Source organism: Heptranchias perlo, chromosome 21 (genome assembly GCF_035084215.1).
Source record: "Heptranchias perlo isolate sHepPer1 chromosome 21, sHepPer1.hap1, whole genome shotgun sequence".
Taxonomy (NCBI): Eukaryota; Metazoa; Chordata; class Chondrichthyes; order Hexanchiformes; family Hexanchidae; genus Heptranchias; species Heptranchias perlo.
The window spans coordinates 6,328,661-6,348,844 of NC_090345.1; the positions used below are offsets into that span (position 1 = coordinate 6,328,661).

Genomic DNA, 20,184 nt, shown 5'->3' on the forward strand with positions numbered 1-20,184 from the left:
AATCCTTTTAACACTGGCACATTAAAACCATTTGGGGGCAGTGTCTACCCTTGCCTGCAGTGCAAGTGGACTCCAGTCTATTATACATATATCTGCGTGTCACATTAAACACACAAAAGATTAATTGTTTACTTCTGTAATCAGACTCCCATTATGTGGGATTCCTAATTTGCTAAATCTATACATTTGTTTCCTGCTGATTGTCCCCTTCACCGTCTCGAGCGCGTGGAATTTATTTTTAAGCTCCAGACTGCAGGGTTTGAAAAGGAAAAAGCAGTAAATGGCCATCAGTTCTTGTAGTTGCGGATTTAAGATGAATGGTAAAATCACTTGTCAGTGAAGTTCAAAACTGCGAGTTCGTTGCGACTTTGAGTGAAGCGTAACGCTGGGTGTGTGAAATTTTCACCCCTGCGCATTGAACTGCGAAAAATGCCCATTAGCACAATTGATGATTCTGCCAATAAACATCGGGCGCCGTGCGAATGAGTGGTGGCAGCGAGTTTAGAGCGACGCGCAACATTAAAACAGATTAATTTTGTGTCACGATGTGAACTTGTCGATGTTGTACCTGCCCAGCATGTGTCTCTTTTTTTGCAGCGGAACCGCAGTGTGCGTTTGTTCCAGTGACAGGAGCCAAGACCCATGAAACTCCGGGAACTGAGGCTCCGGTCAGCTTTTGGGGAGATCGGCACCTTTGTCCCACACATCAGCAGTCCCGGCCACTTGTATAACCTAAAGCACCCTGCCCATTGACAAGCTCAGCTCTAAATACCTAAATGGGCTCCCATTTTTATAAACAGGCTCTTTTATTTTTAAATTAACTTTTATCTAATTTTTTTTTGGAACTGCAACTTTGTGCAGGGCACAATTTCAAAATTTGCAGATGACACAAAACTTGGAAGGGTAGTGAACAGTAAGGAGGATAGTAATAGACCTCAAGAGGATATGGACAGGCTGGTGGCATGGGCGGATACGTGGCAGATGAGATTTAACGCAGAAAAATACATTTCGGTAGGAAGAATGAGAAGAGGCAATATAAACTAGAGGGCACAATTCTAAAAAGGGTACAGGAACGGAGAGATCTGGGGGTATATGTGCACAAATCATTGAAGGTGGCAGGGCAGGTTGAGAAAGTGGTTAAAAAAGCATACGGGATCCTGGGCTTTATAAATAGAGGCATAAGAGTACAAAAGCAAGGAAGTCATGATGAACCTTTTATAAAACACTGGTTCGGCCACAACTGGAGTATTGTGTCCAGTTCTGGGCACTGCACTTCAGGAAAGATGTGAAGGCCTGAGAAAGGGTGTAGAAGAGATTTACTAGAATGATTCCAGGAATGAGGGGCTTTAGTTTTGTGGATAGACTGGAGAAGCTGGGGTTGTTCTCCTTGGAACAGAGGCGGTTGCGATGAGATTTGATAGAGGTATTCAAAATCATGAAGGGCCTAGACAGAGTAGATAGAGAGAAACTGTTCCCATTGGCGGAAGGGTCAAGGACCAGAGGACACAGATTTAAGGTGATTGCCAAAAGTGACATGAGGAAAAACTTTTTTACACAGTGAGTGGTTAGGATCTGGAATGCACTGCCCGAGGGGGTGGTGGAGGCAGATTCAATCATGGCCTTCAAAAGGGAACTGGATAAGTACTTGAAAGGAAAATATTTGGAGGGCTACGGGGAAAGGGCGGGGGAGTGGGACTAGCTGGATTGCTCTTGCATAGAGCTGGCACAGATTCCTTGAGCCGAATGGCCTCCTTCCATGCTGTAACCATTCTATGATTCTAAGTTTATTCTTGTGTTAATTTAAAGAGCAAATTTACAAGTATTGCCACCCGCATTGCAATGGGTTTGAGAAATGATTTAGATTTTTAAAAATGAAACCCCTTTGCCACCATTGAAAGAGCAGCAGGGGAGTGGGACTAATTGGATAGCTCTTTCAAAGAGCAGGCACAGGTACGATGAGCCAAATGGCCGCCTTCTGTGCCGTAAGATTCTACGATTCAGTTGTTTCTAAACAATGGCGCAGAGGCTGTACATCAGAGTGAGGTTTTGTGTGGCCTATTCAGCATTCACTTCAGATGCTAGCAGCATTTGTTCTGTAAATAATGTTGCTCCAGTAGGACCTGCAGCAGTTCTGGACAGCACACCTCAGGAAGGATATATTGACCTTGGAGGGAGTGCAGCGCAGATTCACCAGAATGATACCGGGGCTAAAAGGGTTAAATTTTGAAGACTGGTTGCATAAACTAGGCTTTTATTCCCTTAAGTACAGAAGATTAAGGGGTGATGTAATTGAGGTGTTTATGATGATTAAAGAATTTGACAGGGTAGATAGAAACTCTTCTGTTGGGGGAGTCCAGAACAAGGGGACATAACCTTATAACGAGAGCGAGGCCGTTCAGAAAGCACTTCTTTACACAAAGGGGAGTGGAAATCTGGAACTCTTTTTCTTCCCCAAAAAATAGCTGTTGAGGCTGGGGGTCAATTAAAAATTTCAAAACTGAGATTGATAGATTTTTGTTAGGCAAGGGTTATGGGACCAAAGTGGGTAAATGGAGTTAATATACAGATCAGCCGTGATCTAATTGAATGGCAGAGCAGGCGCATGCGGTTAAATGGCCTCCTCCTGTTCCTATGTTTCTAGTATGACTTTTCAAGTTACTGGCTCTAAATAGTCTTTGTATCTGGGACTTGTGTCGATTGGCTCGCGGGAGAGTGACGTTGCTCCCCACTTTACGATGCAGTTTATTCGTACAGCAGAGTAGTGGGTGTGCAAAAATACAGGTCCCGTGCTCAGAAGAAGTGCCGCCAAATATAAAAGAGCCTTAAAAAGCTGAGGAGGAGTGGTTCCGTTCCTCATCCAATCCCCGAGGTGAGAAGATCATCGTCTTCCCCCCCCCCCCCCCCCCCCCCCCCCCAGCTGAATGGATTCTTTAGGCTGGTGTCTGACTGGACAGATGCCCTCGCCACTTCTGCCCATCGACTCACTTGTCTCGCTCGGGTATCGCTTGAAGCTGGTGCCTAACGAGAATCCCTTCACCCTCTTCCCATACCCACCCCACAATGCCTCCACTCTCTGTGACCTGAGCCTTCTGACACTGAACGTCCCTTATCCTGCTCACTGATAACCCTGCGCCGGTGCGAAGAGCTCTCAGCGTATGGGTCTGCAAGTGCAGAATGAACTCCAAAGTACTACTTATTTTGTATTCTTCCTTGAGTTGAGAAAACGGCAAACTTATGAGAGGAAGGAACTAAATCATTTTTTTTTGCTTTTTTTTTAAGCACAAAAAATTTGCTTAAAATATTTTTTTTTAAATCAAACTGAAGGAATGTAGGCACCAAGCGAGCCCCGGTCGGGTATAATCCCACCTAGCTGAAGATAAAAGATCCCTCGACACTGTGCCTCAATCCCCAATCTCTGAAACCACTCCCTTATTTGTAGGAGTGCGACTCTTCCCTTTCCCGTAGCAGCCATCCTGTGAATGAGAGTGCCAATTTGTGCTGATTTAAGGGCATTCTGACCACCCGTGATCTGGATTGGGAGGAAGTGTGGTAAGGTCGGAGCTTGCTGTAGTGTCTTTTCCCTTTTGCCCACCACCCCTTGCAAAATGCTCTCTTTTGGAGGTCCATTGATTGACAATGGGAGAAATTTGACTACTGATGACGCAGAGAGTTTGATGGGTTGTCATTTGATCTGGGGATTTATGTGTCTTATTGCGAGTTCCTAATGTTCTCTGTTCCTTTGTAAACCCAGAAAGGACTGCTCATCTGGAATTTGTTTGGTGTAGTTTGGTTTACCCTTGGGGAGTCTGTGTGGAGCATGCAGTATTAGAAATATATTAATACAATGAAAAATATCCTGTTGCCTGATGATCACTCACTCTGGATTGCAACAGCTCAAAGCAAATTTTGGCTAACCACATAATGACAGGCTGATGCTATAGATTGTTCCCTGGTCCCATTCAAAACCCTATTATTTACTAGAATGGTTCCAGGGATGAGGGACTTCAGTTACGTGGATAGACTGGAGAAGCTGGGGTTGCTCTCCTTAGAGCAAAGAAGATTGAGAGGAGATTTGATAGAAGTGTTCAAAATCATGACTGGTTTAGATAGAGTAGGTAAAGAGAAACTGTTCCCATTGGTGAAGGGGTCGAGAACCAGAGGACATAGATTTAAGGTGATTGGCAAAAGAACCAAAGGCGACATGAGGAAAAACTTTTTTACGCAGCGAGCAGTTATGATCTGGAATGCGCTGTCTGAAAGGGCGGTGGAAGCAGATTCAATTGTGGCTTTCAAAAAGGAATTGGATAAATATTTATTTGAAGTTTGAAAAAATGTGCAGGGCTACGGGGAAAGAGTGGGGGAACGGGACTAACTGGATTGCTCTTACAAAGATGGGCCGAATGGCCTCCTCCTGTGCTATAACGATTCTATTGGTGGGTGCTCAAACCCTCTTTTTAGGCTGAACCCCTATTAAAAGCTTAACAGCTGCCCCTCACGGCTCAACGGGTAATTGCACAGCCCATTGTGGTACTGAGCCCTACGGATCAGGAAAGATGCCAGGTTCGATTCCTAGCCTGAGCGAGCTGGGGGGAAGCATTTGGATGTTATAATTGGCTTCATTGGTCCCTTGATATTCACAAGACAAAGATTGACTATGGTTCCGCACCCGATTGCTATCCATTGACCCCTGCTCAAGAGTGAGCCCGTGTGGATGTCAAAGAGCGGACGCGATGGGGCTCAGCTGTGGTAGAACAGCACTCCCATGGGCTAGGCTGGCAAAAGAAGAATGCTTCCTGGGTGTAGTACCAGAGGCCTGCCACCAACCATGGAACCTTATCCCAACAACAGTCAGGAGAGATAGGGGAGACAATCATAAAATAACAAAGTACGTTATTGGTGAATGTAATTGGGGATTAATAATTAGTGGAGAAAGATGCGTGTTTGATTTCCTTTGTTCAGTGTGGAACTTGAAAAGAGTTTAAAAACTATATCTTGAGCAAGCTTGCCCAATTCAGCAGCCTTCTGAAACCATCAGAGACAGACACATAGACAGGAGGGCCTTTGGGAACTGTACAAGGACCTTGTTTTGGTTCCAATTTTACATTGCTTTTTAGCGTTGGAGAAGCAATTTTTAAAAATACATACTAAATATTCTGAGGAAGAATAGCTAGGTTTTGTATACTACAGTAAATCCACTGTTTATCCTCGACGCTGTTTTATCTATTTACTACTAATCAATCTGGTAGTTTATAAACTAAGCCATGTCCTGATTGTTTTACTGTGCTGCTTTGTGCAGTCGAGACAATTGTAAGGGCAAGTGATATGTCTGCCCTATAAACGACATACAGTGACCTGGGTTTCTGATTGAGCCGTGGGATCACGACAGTTACTCATGTTGTGCACTTAAAGGCACACTCTGGTTTGTAAGAGGCGAGGGCTCACTTCCAAGGCTGGTTTCGGCATAAGAAAAGTATCCGAGGTAAACATCCAAAAAAACAGACCGGTTAATGTTTTGGGCAAGACACTTTCATCAGAACATTTTGCAACATATCTTTTTATTTCACCTACTTAGTGCAGTATAATAAAGGACAGAATAATGGATACTTGGCAGTAATAGGACTGTAATCTAACCCGAACCTCATAATTTCAGTACAAAATCAGAAATACTAATGAGTAAGACTAATCTAATCAAGAACTTCAGATAGTTTCTGAATAGTATAATGAATACTTGAAAGTGTTTACATGACTGATCTGATTGAGAGGTTTGGTAGTTTATGAGTGTATAATGGATATATACACATGATTACATGGTAGTAATCTAATCAAGGGTTTCAGATGTTGTAAACCACTGGAATAATACTCAACTCTTTATAACCCTCATTTGAATCCCTGCATTAGATTGCAGCTTTGAAATTATTTCAGGATATCTTGTTGTATTGAATAATGTTTACTGAATACCCCAGATAGCTCAGATGGTAAAGGCAGTATGCACCTCAGTCGTAAAGACCAGGAAGTTCCCAGCACCGAAGAAGGCCATTTGGCCCATTGCATCAGTGCTGGCAATTTTCTATTGCAATCCAAAACTAGTCCCATCGTCCTGTGCTCTCCCCATAGCTCTATTTTCTTCTATTTCAAATATTTATCCACTTTTCCTGTAAAAGTTGTAATTTGTGTTTGCCTCAAACACTCCCTGTGGTGAACGAACCATTGCACGTTCTAGCGACCCGCTATATAAAGACATTTCTCCTAATCTTTCTATTCTCGCTCTGTGACCAATTAAAATTGGTACTACTGACTTCCCAACCAGAGGAAATAATCTCTCCCTATCAAAACCCTTCATAATTGTAAAGACCTTGAGGCCTATAACTCTACAATAAACACCTTGTGGATGTGAAGTGTGTGTTTGATCATTCCTTTACTCCAGCATCGACCTGGAATACACAAGAATCCGGTGGGCCCTCCTGTTAATCATTCTATCCTGATGATCCACTAGAGTATTTTCAGGACAAAGCGAGGTGTTTCCTCAGTGCACAGCTCTGGTTTGTATTTAATCTTTTTTGAATAAAACTGCGTAAAAGTTTCTTTCGTGCTGCACTTGTCTTTGTTCCCGTGCCAGGATGGTTGCTGTACGATACATGTGAGGCCGAGATTTTGGGGACTCGATTTGACTACTAAGGGGGTGGTCTCCTTCGTAATGATGGGTTAAGGCAGGTTGCACTGTATTGGGTGGTGGTACGACTAAGGCCAATGAAAAGCAGATGGACTTGTAGGATGCAGTCGCCAAAACGTCCATTTAAAAAAAAGACCTGGAATCGCCATGCAATAAACACTTAAGTTGACTTGTTCCTTCATTAAACCAGTGACCCTGATTATAGCAGCCCTTTGAAAATTATATGATTATTGGTTTTTGGTGCATCTCTAGATCTAGATTGCTGAGCAGAATCCTGTGAACATGACCCACTAAGGTTCTGATGCTGCTGTCGTTGCTGTTTCTGCTTATCACTGCTTTCCAGATTATATATTCAGATTGTTCTTTATTTTTAATGTGGTCTTGGATGGGCTGCAGTCTCCTTCCTCTGTCTGAATGGAAAACTTACAATTGTACTTTTGTATCTGCCTGTGTGTTTTATTCCAAAAGGATTCATGTGTGCTTGGCAAATACCAACACTGCATTTTTCCATTCACACATGGCTTTCTGCTGGGCTGCAGTTTTCAGCTCGTTCTCTGCTCGCAGGTAGCAGAAATATTGCTGGAGAGGCAATCGGCTTTTTATTATTTATGGTCAGTAGAATGAGATATTGGCACCTTGAATATTTGTTTTCTCACCTCTGCATGCATTGGAACAACGTGTTTTATAGCTAGTCTCTGAAAGGCTTCTCTTGGAGTGAGTGACCGCCTATAAACACGAGATGAGGGAGGCCGAACTGGACCCATCCACTCCGCAGTGATGCGTATTGTAATAACGCAAAAGCAAAATACTGCAGATGCTGGAAATCTGAAATAAAAACAGAAAATGTTGGAAGAGTTCAGCAGGTCAGGCGGCATCTGTGGAGAGAGAAGGAGATAGTCATCAACCTGAAACATTAACTCTGTTTCTTTCCCCACAGATGCTGCCTGACCTGCTGAGTGTTTCCAGCATTTTCTGTTTTTATTGTAATAATGCAAGTCAAGTCACTTTCAAAACAAAAATGACTGAGACCCAGGCACAAGAAAGGATCCTAGTGATCAGTTGGCGTTTCTCCTTAGCCCAATGTGAGGATCGCATTGATGGCTCCTCTTGCTGCTTTATTTGCGAGGGTTACTTTTTGTGCTGGCACTTTCAACGTAAAATGCTTCTCCCTGCTGTGTCTTGAGACATGTCCAAATTGAATTTGACGTTTCGGTAGTTCTTGACTGGTAGCTAAGCTTGTTAGTAGTTGACTGTTTTCCATTGTGAAAAACAGTGCTAATTCCCATTGAGCCAATGGAGGCTTTCATTGACTGAACTAGTGTCAACAGAGCCTCTGACAAACCCCATCATGGGCTTGCCTTGGATACTGTGTACTGCTGTTCATAATTTCTCAGAACTCATAGGAGATTGTTATTAATGGCTGCGTATTCCTGGCCAGAATGGAGATGATTGGGTAATTCTCCTGTCAATCATGCCTGGAGGCCACACAGCTGTAAGTGACTAGGATTGATTTTACGCATTTAATATGTAACTATTCTCCACTCACTGCATTTGCTTGAAAAATAATCCTGCTTTTATTGGGAGACATTGCTGTAGTTCCGGTCATGAGTTCTTTTTAAATAAACTCTGCTGAGAAAATTGACCGTTTGCTGTAGTGTGCTGTTTGGTTGCTGTAAATTAGACTGTTTGCTTTAAGTCCTGCCCCATCTCCAACTCATTGGCTGACACAGACACTCTGAAGTAATTAATTGGTACAGCTGGATTAAGGATAGTCAGTCCAACCCCTCAGTTAAACAACTGTACGCAATGCTGGACAGTGGCAAGGATTCACCTCGCCTAATTCCTGTGCATGGAGCGAGGGAAGGAGGGTGGGCATGTCTGCTTCATGGTTTAACTGGTTTTCCCCCATGTAGTTTTCTCCTACTGTTCTGGAGATGTGACTCATGCTGGGATGCTGTTCCACAGACTCCAGCAGCCCTCTAGTACCTTGGCCGAGTAGCCAATGTAAATTAGCAGGCCATTGGATACTGTGGGGCCAAAATTGTGCCCTCATTTGGAGGGGGTGGGGTGGGAAGATTTACTCTGGTCACTATTTCTAGGGAAAACATTCCACAAGAACATATTTAAAGTTTTACTGTTAGTAGTAATCTTCCTGATGATGCCAACACATAACAATCAGAGGACGTTTTCCTCCTTCTGTTCAAATCCCTCTGTGGCCTCGCCCCTCTCTATCTCTGTAACCTCCTCCAGCCCTACAACCCGCCAACATCTTCACGCTCCTCCAAAGTCTCTCATCCCTGATTTTCTTCGCCCCATCATTGGCGGCCGTGCCTTCAGCTGTCTGGGCCCTGAGCCCTGGAATTCCCCCCCCTAAACCTCTCTGCTTCTCCACCTCTCTCTCCTCCTTTATGACGCTCCTCGAAACCTACCCCTTTTTTGACTAAGCTTTTGGTCACCTGTCCTAATATCTCCGTATGTGGCTGAGTGTCAAAGGTCTCAAGGTCACACCGTAGCCTTTTTCTTTTCTCGGTAAATTTTGTCTGATAATCGCTCCTGTGAAGCGCCTTGAGACGTTTTACTCCGTTAAAGGCGCTATATAAATGCAAGTTGTTGTTGCTACTGACTCCCATGCATGAACACTTTCCAGTAGAGGACCAAGAGCAGGAGCCATGGTTGAATTGTTTTTTTTTTCTTTCCCTAGCCCAGAGATATTGAGGTTAATTGCAGCACCTCTGTTGCTGCCCCTTCTGGGATCATCTATCCCAGTTTAAACCTGGGACCCTTTTTGGCCTGTGTAGCTTGGCACCAGACAGGTGCATTTACCTACTGAGTCACCCGAGCAGCCCAGCTTTCAGGTTAGCTTGTTGGTTTTTGTGCAGCCTTTGAGTTGGGGGGAAAAAAAATGCAGAGTTTTCATCTTATTTTTTCCACCCTGTGTTTTTTTTTGTTTCTGCAGTTATTATCGATTACAAAGGAGCTTTACTGCAGAATTTTAAACCAAGCTCTGAGCTTGAAGCTGAGGTGGTTGCAATGCCAGAGTCGGAAGGAGGTTTAAACCAGGATGTGACTCCAACAGCTGGCACCCCAGAGGTAAGAAGCTGCCTATATTGTATGGACGTGTGCAAAAACAACCTCCCAAATAAACACTATTATTTATAACCTTTCACAACCTCGAGATGCCCCAAAGCGCTTCACAACCAATGAAGCATTTTTGAAATATAGTCACTGTTGGAATGTAAGGAAACAGGGCAGCCAATTTGCACACAGCAAGGTCCCACAAACAGCAGTGAGATAAATGACTAGATAATTTGTTTTAGTGATGTTGGTTGAGGGATAAATATTGGCCAGGACACCAGGGAGAACTCCCCTGCTGCTCTTCGAAATAATGCCGTGGGATCTTTTCCGTCCACCTGAAAGGACAGATGGGGCCTTCCTGGCAGCGCAGCACTCCCTCAGTACAGCACTGAAGTGTCAGCCTACATGATGCGCTTGAGTCTCTGGAGTGGGGCTTGAACCCACAACCTTCTGAATCAGAGGTGAGAGTGCTACCCACTGAGCTGAGACTGGCCCTCCTGCTTCCATATTCCAGGGTGCACATTCCCACTGCTCCCTGTTTTGTGTGTGCATGTGGATACTTGAAGTACACATCCACATCTTCAATAATTTGATCTTGATCCATTCAATTTTTTTTTGTTGTTCCCCAGCATAACATCTGCACGTGTGACGTAAGTGCAGACACCTGCCGCCTGTTAGTTTGTGCAGGAACCAGTGCCAGTAAAATAAACAGCTTGTTCAAGGCTGAATAAAATAGCCTCTGAACTCCACAATAGGTTTTTGGGGTTCATCTTATGACCTTCTCTCGAGGTTTGAATTTCATCTGAACCCATCAACTAGATTCCAACCTGTAAGCCACTCCTGGGTATCTATTATTCCATATATATAAACTACCTGAACTCGTCAATTAGATTCCAGTTGTAAATTCTTCCCCAGTATTTATTTATTCTGTCATTCTTTGTTTTTTCTCTCTCTCCTCAATTGAATTACTGCCTTGTATTCAGGCGAAGGAAAGATAATTTTGGAGTACATTTTTGGGGAGTAGGACAAAAAGCATGAGGGAAACCTAAGTTTCTGCACTTGTGAAAAATGCTGGAAATTATGCATAGTCCCTTAAAGTATCTGTTCTTGTGAGGATTCAAGTTGAGGCATTTAGGTATCCTGTCAAAGTCCATTATCTTTAACATATTTAAACTTTTGAAATTAAAGAAGAGTAAATGTTTGGATTAAGGTTTTTGCTTCATTTATTCTACACCCACCGCCCTCGAGTTTGAATTCAGCCCAGACTGATGGGTTGAAAGTCTTCCATTTCCAACTGGGACAGCATGGATTGTGTTCCTCGTGGGTGAGAGTCTGCAGCACTGCCACAGTCCAACAATAACCCGTGTCAAATTGGCAGTCCCATTCAGAGTGCAACAGATCCTGTTTAAAATGCAGTCTTCTGGCAACTAACTGACTAATACCACCTAATACACATCTTTGTGAGGCAATTTATTGCTTTTTTAATCCATCACAATTATCATAGTCATTAACCTCCATCCCAACATTCTCCTTCATCTGGCAGGTAGAGTATTTTGGAACAGGTTGGCAATACTTGCATTCATCAGTTTTCCCACTTCCATAGTTGGCTAGTGTGAGGTTTTATTTTACAGTACTTGTTTGAATATAGTGGTCCAAATAGGTAATGTTTAGTACCCAATTCTTTTAACAGTGTTGTAACTGGGATTTCAGTAAGGCGTATTTTTAAAAAAAAAACATTTTACCATATACTATGGATTAGAAGGTCCCAAGTGTTTGATATGTAGGTTAGTTCCACAAGACAACCAATATGGTGGCCTCAATAATTTTAATGATTACAGTAACAAGGTGGTAAGTACAAAAGATGGACGTTACCCCAATCCTTTGGAGAACAGGCGATCATGTGTTGAAACTATCTGTTTCTTTGCTCCTGTTTCAAAAGGCATTTGATAAAGTGCTGCATAATAGGCATGTCATCAAGACTGAAGCCCATGGAATAAAAGGGCAGTAGCAGCATGGATACAGAATTGGCTAAATAACAGGAAGCAGCGAGTAGTGGTGAACGGCTGTTTTTAGGACTGGAGGGAGTTATACAATGGTGTTCCCCAGGGGTCGGTACTGGTACCACTGCTTTTCTTGATATATATTAATGACTTGGACTTGGGTGTATAGGGCACAATTTCAAAATTTGCAGATGACACAAAACCTGGATGTGTAGTGTCTAGTGAGGAGGATAGTGATAGACCTTAAGAGGATATAGACAGGCTGGTGGCATGGGCGGACACATGGCAGATGAAATTTAACGCAGAAAAATGCGAAGGTAGGAAGAACGAGGAGAGGCAATATAAACTAAATGGTACAACTCTAAAAGGGGTACAGGAACAGAGATCTGGGCGTATATGTGCACAAATCGTTGAAGGTGGCAGGGCAGGTTGAGAAAGTGGTTAAAAAAGCAAACGGGTTCCTGGGCTTTATAAATAGAGGCATAGAGTGCAAAAGCAAGGAAGCCATGATGAACCTTTATAAAACACTGGTTCGGCCACAACTGGAGTATTGTGTCCAGTTTTGGGCACCGCACTTCAGGAAAGATGTGAAGGCCTTAGAGAGGGCGCAGAAGAGATTTACTAGAATGATTCCAGGGAAGAGGGACTTTAGTTATGTGGATAGACTGGAGGAGCTGGGGTTGTTCTCCGTAGAGACGGTGCGAGGAGATTTGATAGTTATTCAAAGTCATGAAGGGTCTAGACAGAGTAGCTAGAGAGAAGCTTTTCCCATTGGTGGAAAGGTCAGGAACCAGAGGACATAGATTTAAGGTGATTGGCAAAAGAACCAAAACTGATATGAGGAAAAACCTTTTTTTACACAGCAAGTGGTTAGGATCTGGAATGCACTGCCCGAGGGGGTGGTGGAGGCAATATTTATCCCTCAACCAACACCACTAAAAAACAGATTTTCAGATTATCTCATTGCTGTTGTGGGACCTTGTGTGTAATATTGGCTGCCGCATTTCCTACATTACAACAGTGACTACACTTCAAAGGTACTTAATTAACTGTAAAGTGTTTTGGAATGTCCTGAGGTCATGAAAGGCACTATATAAATACAAGTCTTTATTTCTTCTTACTATGTAGGCACACATATGAAGAATGGCCACCTGGGTGAGGTCCAGGGGTATCATACCACAGCACACAGCCGTGGTCTTTTAAATTCGGCCACGCAGCTTAGCCCAATATGGCGAGCAGGAAGCGGCCGGACATTTCCGGCTTCTCGCCATACTGGGGAAAGGAAAAGAAAATCGACGTCCTTTACCATGGCCAGAAGTAGGCGCTAGCAGTGGCCTGATCTTGCTTCCACTCTTCTTCGCCAGTTGGCTGCTGCGCCTCGCCGTCACCATTATAATTAGGCCCGAGGCCCAATATTGGGGTCGCCTCGGGTCTCACCGTTTCAGGCCACAGGGCACTTACCTTGCCCCCTCGCCCGTGAAAATGGGTGCCTGAAGTTCCAGGCCAGTGTCTTTAGGAGATATGGGAAGGAAGTTGGGGGCGAGAGCTCTAGCAACTGAATCGAGCTGACATAATTGCTGCTTGGGAGTAAGTTTTATTTTAAAACTTACTCCCAAATGATTAAGCATGTGAAAAATTAGAAACGACACTGAAATTTCTGACAAAAGTGAACATTTCCTCACAGCAAATGTAAAATGGAAGCAGAGTAACGGGAGCAGGTTATTCTAGATACCCCAAGAGGGTCCAGAATTCCTCAATGAAACCGCATTATGATGCATAGTATGGGGGAAAAAAACATTTGGATTTTAAAAGTTAGAGTCAGTAGTTCAAGGATTCGCTGCTATGAACCTCTTTACATGTAGATGCTGAGTTGAAGCTTCAAGCCCCATAATTGGGCTTTTAGCTTAATCTAGGCTGGCAATCCACTGCAGTATTGAGGGAGGTGCCATCCTTCAGATGTGATGTTACCCCGAGATCTTACCTGCCTGTTGAGTTGGTCCACATTCTTCCCTTAACCAATACCACCAGAAACTGATTTTAACTGGACATTCATCTCACTGTGGGATCTTGCCGTGCATAAAAATAGCTGCTTCATTTGTGTACGTTACAATGAAAAAAGTTGAAGAACTTGCTTTTATACAGTGCCTTTCACAACTTCAGGACGTCCAAAAGTGCTTCACAGCCAATGAAATACATTTGAAGTGTATTCACTGGGGTAATGGTGGGAAATGTGGCAGCCAATTTGCGCACAGCAAGCTCCCACAAACAGCAATGTGATCATGACCAGATAATCTGTTTCAGTGTTGTTGATTGAGGGATAAATATTGGCCAGAACACTGGGGAGAACTCCCCTGCCCTTCTCTGAAGTAGTGCCATGGGATCTTTTACGTCCATTTGAAAGGGCAGACAGGGACTCATCCTAAAGATGGCACCTCCGACAGTGCAGCTCTCCCTCAGTACTGCACTGGAAGTGTTGGCCTGGATTATGTGCTCATGTCTCTGGAGTGGGACTTGAACCCACGACTTTCTAACTTGGAGGCGAGAACGCTACCCACTGAAGCACAGCTGATGCCTAAAATTATGATGTAGATGTGCTCGAGTCACAAGCTCTGATGTTTCTTTTGGAAAGTGTGATTTACACCAGCGTTGTCCAATGGAAGTCGCTGACCAGCCACAGGTGTGGCTATAGTGGCACTGTTTTAGCCCTGTGCATAAATTTTAGTAGAAAACACCTTACAATACAGGTAAATGTACTTCACATGTATATTTACCTAACTGCCACCATTCAGTACAAAACTTTGAAGCCTTCCTCTTTCACCAAAGTTTGCAATTGATCAGACTCAACACATCTTAGTGCAGCTTCTAGATTTTTGTCCAGCAGTTACGAGCAGTACTTGCAGTGATTGCAAATTACCAGCCCTAGTATTTACATCTAACGGTGCTTTTCCTGCCCCGGGAGTGCTTGATGCTGCCTGACACACGGGAACAAAATAGGCAAAGTTTTCTATTTCCCATCACTGACTTACATCCTTCACCTTGATGAGCTCAAAAGTTCAACCTCCTTTTTTAAAAAAAAAATATACATTTTTAAAAAAAAAGTGCAACCTGGTGTGTTCATTCATAAGGTGCTTTCACATCATGTGATTTCCATTGACTGTCGACGAACAGGCCTACTGTAGTGGTTTTATGACACTTTTTTTTTTCCTGTACGAAACACCCTACAAATCTGTCCTAAATTCTGCAAGATGGTCCAGCAATGCCTCGATTTAAAAATTCTCATCCTTGTTTTCAAATCCCTCCATGGCTTCGACCCTCCCTATCTCTGTAACCTCCTCCAGCCCTGCAACCCTCCGAGATCTCCGCGCTCCTCCAATTCTGACCTCTTGCGCGTCCCCGATTTTAATCGCTCCACCATTGGTGGCCGTGCCTTCAGCTGCCTAGGCCCTAAGCTCTGGAATTCCCTCCCTAAACCCCTCCACCTCTCTCCCCTCCTTTTTAAGACGCTCCTTGAAACCTACATTCTTGTCTGTCTTGTACCTTGTGGCTTGGTGTCAATTTTTGTTTGATAATCGCTCCTGTGAAGCGCCTTGAGACGTTTTACTACGATAAAGGCACTATAAAAATGCAAGTTGCTGTTGTTGCTGGGATCTGGCATTGGTGGGGGTAGAGGAGCAAGGTCCAACAGGTCTGCGGAGGACAGGGACCCATTAGAATTATAGAAAGTTACGACACAGAAGGAGGCCGTTCAGCCCATCGTGTCTGTGCTAGCCAAAAAACAGCTATCCAGCCTAACCCCCACTTTCCAGCTCGTGGTCTGTAGCTTTGCAGGTTACGGCACTTTTTAAGTGCATATCCAAGTACTTTTAAAATGAGTTGAGGGTTCCTGCCTCTACCACCCTTTCAGGCAGTGAGTTCCAGACCCCCACCACCCTCTGGGTGAAAATAATTCTCCTCAGCTCCCATCCAATCTTCCTACCAATTACTTTAAATCTATGCCCCCTGTCCACTGACCCCTCTGCTAAGGGAAACAGGTCCTTCCTATCCACTCTATCTCGGCCCCTCATAATTTTATACACCTCAATTAAATCTCCCCTCAGCCTCCTCTGTTCTAAAGAGAACAACCCCAGCCTCTCCAATCTTTCCTCATAGCTAAAATTCTCCAGTCCTGGCATCATCGTCGTAAATCTCCTTTGTACCCCCTCTCGTGCACTCACATCTTTCCTGTAATGTGGTGACCAGAATCCTGTAATGTGGTGACCAGAAATGTACGCAGTACTCAAGTTGCGGCCTTACTAGTGTTTTATACAGTTCTAGAATAACCTCCCTGCTCTTATATTCTATGCCTCGGCTAATAAAGGAGAATGAGACACCAAACGGCTGTTGGTCCATTTTTCAGTCATCAGGCCCCAATTCTCTTTCTTACCCCCCACCGCCCCCCCCCCCCAAAACCCTGCAGCATGTTCTTCTCTTCAACCCATCTGCAGCCCCTTTTGCAGCCTCGAGCACCCCCGCAATGTGCATCTTCCCCCCCACCCCCCCACGTCAGCTGGTCCCTGTCCCTATTTCCTGCTTCAAATTGTTCAAGCATAAATTATTTTGCTGGGAGACATGAGAAGCTGCTGCATAAATATGTCCTTTGTTTCCTGAACCAAAAAGGTAAAGGTTAGCAGTGCTTTCTGTGGGGTTTGAATAAAATGCTGACTCAGATGGTACTTGTAAAAAGTTGGTTGCCAGTGAAGACTGGAAACTGCCTGTGCAATATTGTTGTCCAACTTAACTATCCACCAATTTAAAGAAGGAGTTAGCACTGTCTTGTTAAAATAGCAGAGGAAGGGATTTGAGATTCGTACGATGGTATCGCACCACATGATCTACAGGCTTGGAAGAGGTCACTTGCCCATCTCCTTCGTTCCACCAATCGAGACCATTGCACCTCCTAACACCTTATCTCGTATTTGTCCCGAGGGCCACATTTTCTCCTCTGCCATACTATAATTTTTTTAAAATCAACGATTCATTTAAAGTAACACTGTTTGTAATCTCTCTGTAGGAAGTGACCCCAGGAAACCTGGAGGAGCCTGAGGAGCAGGAGGTTGAAGACGAATTCAAAGACGCAATAGAGGTGAGCTGGACATTACTGCCACAGAGTTTGTCTGCTGTAGCTTATAGTTGGCTTGTATTTTGATGGCGTGATCTTGAGCGACTTCTACGGTTTGGATCTTAGTTGTATTGATTGAATCACGGGCAAGATACTGGTGAAGATCAAAGTCACTAGTTTGGACTTTCCACGGAGAAAATGATTGGAAATACAATCCTCAAAAACACGGGTAAAAATCACGCAATCGGGCAGGTCTTCATAGATTGTTGCTTGCGTTGCAATAAATATTCATCTCACTGAGATGGCAAATCAGTTAATAACCAGAATTACGCCTCAAACAGGCCATTCGGCCCAACTGTTCTATGCCGGTGTTTATGCTCCACACGAGGACCCTCCCACCCTACTTCACCAAACCCTATCAACATATCCTTCTATTCCTTTCTCTCCCTCATGTGTTTATCTAGCTTCCCCTTAAATGTATCTGTTATTCACCTCAACCACTCCATGTGGTAGTGAGTTTCACATTCTAACCATTCTCTGGATAAAGAAGCTTCTCCTGAATTCCTTATTGGATTTATTAGTGACTATCTTTATATTTTGTCAGCTTGGCTCAGTTAGTATCGCACTTGCTTCTTAAATCAGAAGGTTATGAGTTCAAACCCCACTTCAATACTTAAGCTCTTAAGGGCTGAATTTTTGCAGGGACTCTCCCACTTGTCCTCCGTACCTTTGGCAGAAGAGCAGCAGAAAACCCGGAAAAACGCCGCAAATGGTATTTATGCTGTTTTTCCAGGTTTTCAGCGGCTCTTGCTCCGAAGTTACGGCGGACGAGCGGGACAATCCCCACAGACATCCAGCCGCAGAGTGTAAGCTGGTGCTCCAGTGCGGTGTTGAGGGAGGGGGCTGCCTTGACTTAAGGCACTATCTCGTCTCGGCTGAGACGTTAAGCTGAGGTCCGGTCTGCCTGTTCAGGTGGATGTTAAATATCTCGTGGCACTACGTGAAGAAGAGCAGGGGTGTTCTCCTGGGTGTCCTTCAACCAGCGCTACCAAAAAAACCCAGATGAACTGGCCATTCTTGGTATTTGTGGGATCTTGCTATGTGCGAATTGGCTGCTGCCTTTTTCTCACATAACAGTCTCTGCACTTCAGAGTCACTCACTGTACGTGAGACATCTGAGTGATGTAATGAGGTGCTAAATAAATACAAGCCTAGTTTTTTTTTCTTTTACGAATCCCGCCTGTTGTTATGAGTAAATTTAATTTGCTGTGTGGTCCAATGCTTCACAAAGGAGCAGCTTATCTGAAATACATGGCCTGTTATTTTTAAATAAATCGCACTGCCAGCTCACACAAACCGCTTGCGTTTCTCCCTTTCTCCCCCCTTTTAAAAGAAACACAGTGCTTTCCCCTGCGTTTTTTTTTTATTCCTTCTTTGCACTTTGGGGAATTCAGTTGCAACAATGTGAAAGTGGTAACGGAAACGCATCTTTTATTAGGTGTTTAATGCCTCCTGTAAAGCTGCTTTTCGTGTTGTATCTGTACGGTGAGCTAGTTCCAGGGCCAGCTACCATTTCAGCCAACGGCAACCCCCCCCCCCCCCCCCCCCCCAATAGTAAACCCGCCGGATTCGCTAAGGCCGAAGGCGAGAAGACCCTAATTATATATTTTTTAAAAACTGTTCCTCCCCAGTGGCACAACCGCCCCACCACCCCTGAACATGTTTTAAAAGCACTTCTCTATTCGCTGTGCTGCTTCTACTTTAAAGTGGTCCTGCGTTGCAACAAAGCTGCTGATTAACTGGACCTGTCTGTTTGGTGTATGGAATTTTCCTGCTTTCCCCTTTTTTTTTCCTAAACTAAAAAGGTGCACGTATTCTGGAAGACATTAATGGTTTCAACAGCTTTGGCACCCACAAAATAAAGTGGCCAAAGCACAGCTTTCCTTGATAACTCAATCGATCAATGCACTGTATCTTTGCAGAACTGAATCATATAAAGCAGGAAGGCCTAGAGTTGCTAACCCTGGTTGGACCTATTCCTGGAGGTTTTATCACATGACCCTCCAACCGCCCCGCCCGACACATCCATCCTCACGAGGCCCCGCCTTCCCGCAGCCAATTGGAATGCGAACAGACGACTCGTTACCCGATTTGATGATTCTTGATTGTCAGTCAATCAGCCTTTTTTCCCATCTCCGATATTATTAATTAATAAATCGAACTGTTTATAAAGAAATGAAAAAAGACACTTTTATATTGCCCCTATAATTTTTCTCCCCGGATATTGCTCGCAGCAGTGTCTTGGAGATTAAGCGTCGATTCCTGGAGACTCCAGAACAACCCTGGAGGGTTGGTCATCCTAGGAAGACTCCAGACTCCAGCCTTGGTCTGTGTTGCCCAGTCGGGGTGACGGGTGGAAGTGCTGTAATCGGCCTTCTAGTCTCCGTCTGGGGGAGGCTGAGTCACCCAGGGACCCGCCCTCTGCCAGAATGCACATCTGGACGTGTGGTGGGTGGTCAGGTGAGGACAGGGTCGGGCTGAGCAGCGATTGTTGAATTAATGGTCGCTTACCTTGATACTCTGAGGGGGGATGGGGGTGGGGGGGATCAAAATTTGGCTGCCAGCAGAAATTTCTCTGCAGCATAAACTGGATGAATAAGCAAGTGTTTGTCACGATTCAAATCCAAGTTTCTGTCGCCACATGTTTCCAATTGAAATAAATGGACCCTGCACCCGGGATTAATCAGCTGCCTGAAGACACAGTCCTAACTCTTCCACAACACAAATGGCCTTTGTAGTTGCTGTTGTTTTGAATATTGAACTTGACAGAAGGGCACTGGGAGGCGAAGGGGAAGAAAGAATCAAAACAAAAAAAAAAGTATTTGCAAGCCTTTTTCATTCCTATTTATCCGATAGGTACGATGCTGTGGAGTGAAGATTGCAATATTGATGGACTTTTGCATGCTGTCAAGTGAAGAGAGGAGGTGGAGGGAGGGGTTGGGCGGGGTGTTGAAATTGGTCTGTGTGATATTAGTAACAAACAGATTAAAATGTTCATGTGAAATTTGTCCTCATTTACAAGTCCCTCCTTGACCTCCCCCCTCCCTGCATCTATCACCTCCTACAACCCTTATATTCTTTGATGCAACTCCTGCCTCTTTCAACTGGCCTCCTTTACAAGAACAACAACAATGCATTTATACAGTGCCTTTAATGCAGTAAAACGTCCCAAGGCGCTTCACAGGAGCGGTTATCATACAAAATTTGACACCAAGCCACTTAAGGAGATATTAGGACAGGTGACCAAAAGCTTGGTCAAAGAGGTAGGTTTTAAGGAGCGT

General features: G+C 44.2%; 1 protein-coding gene across 1 annotated transcript in view; it reads left to right on the plus strand.

Annotated features, from left to right (window-relative positions):
* The window catches only part of zfyve27 (zinc finger, FYVE domain containing 27), a 130,154-nt gene that overhangs the window by 38,690 nt on the left and 71,280 nt on the right, over window positions 1-20,184 (plus strand). Inside the window, exons 6-7 of the mRNA XM_068002039.1 lie at window positions 9,627-9,760; window positions 16,796-16,867. Coding sequence (XP_067858140.1) covers window positions 9,627-9,760; window positions 16,796-16,867 — 206 coding nt within the window. The remainder of the gene's footprint in view (window positions 1-9,626; window positions 9,761-16,795; window positions 16,868-20,184) is intronic.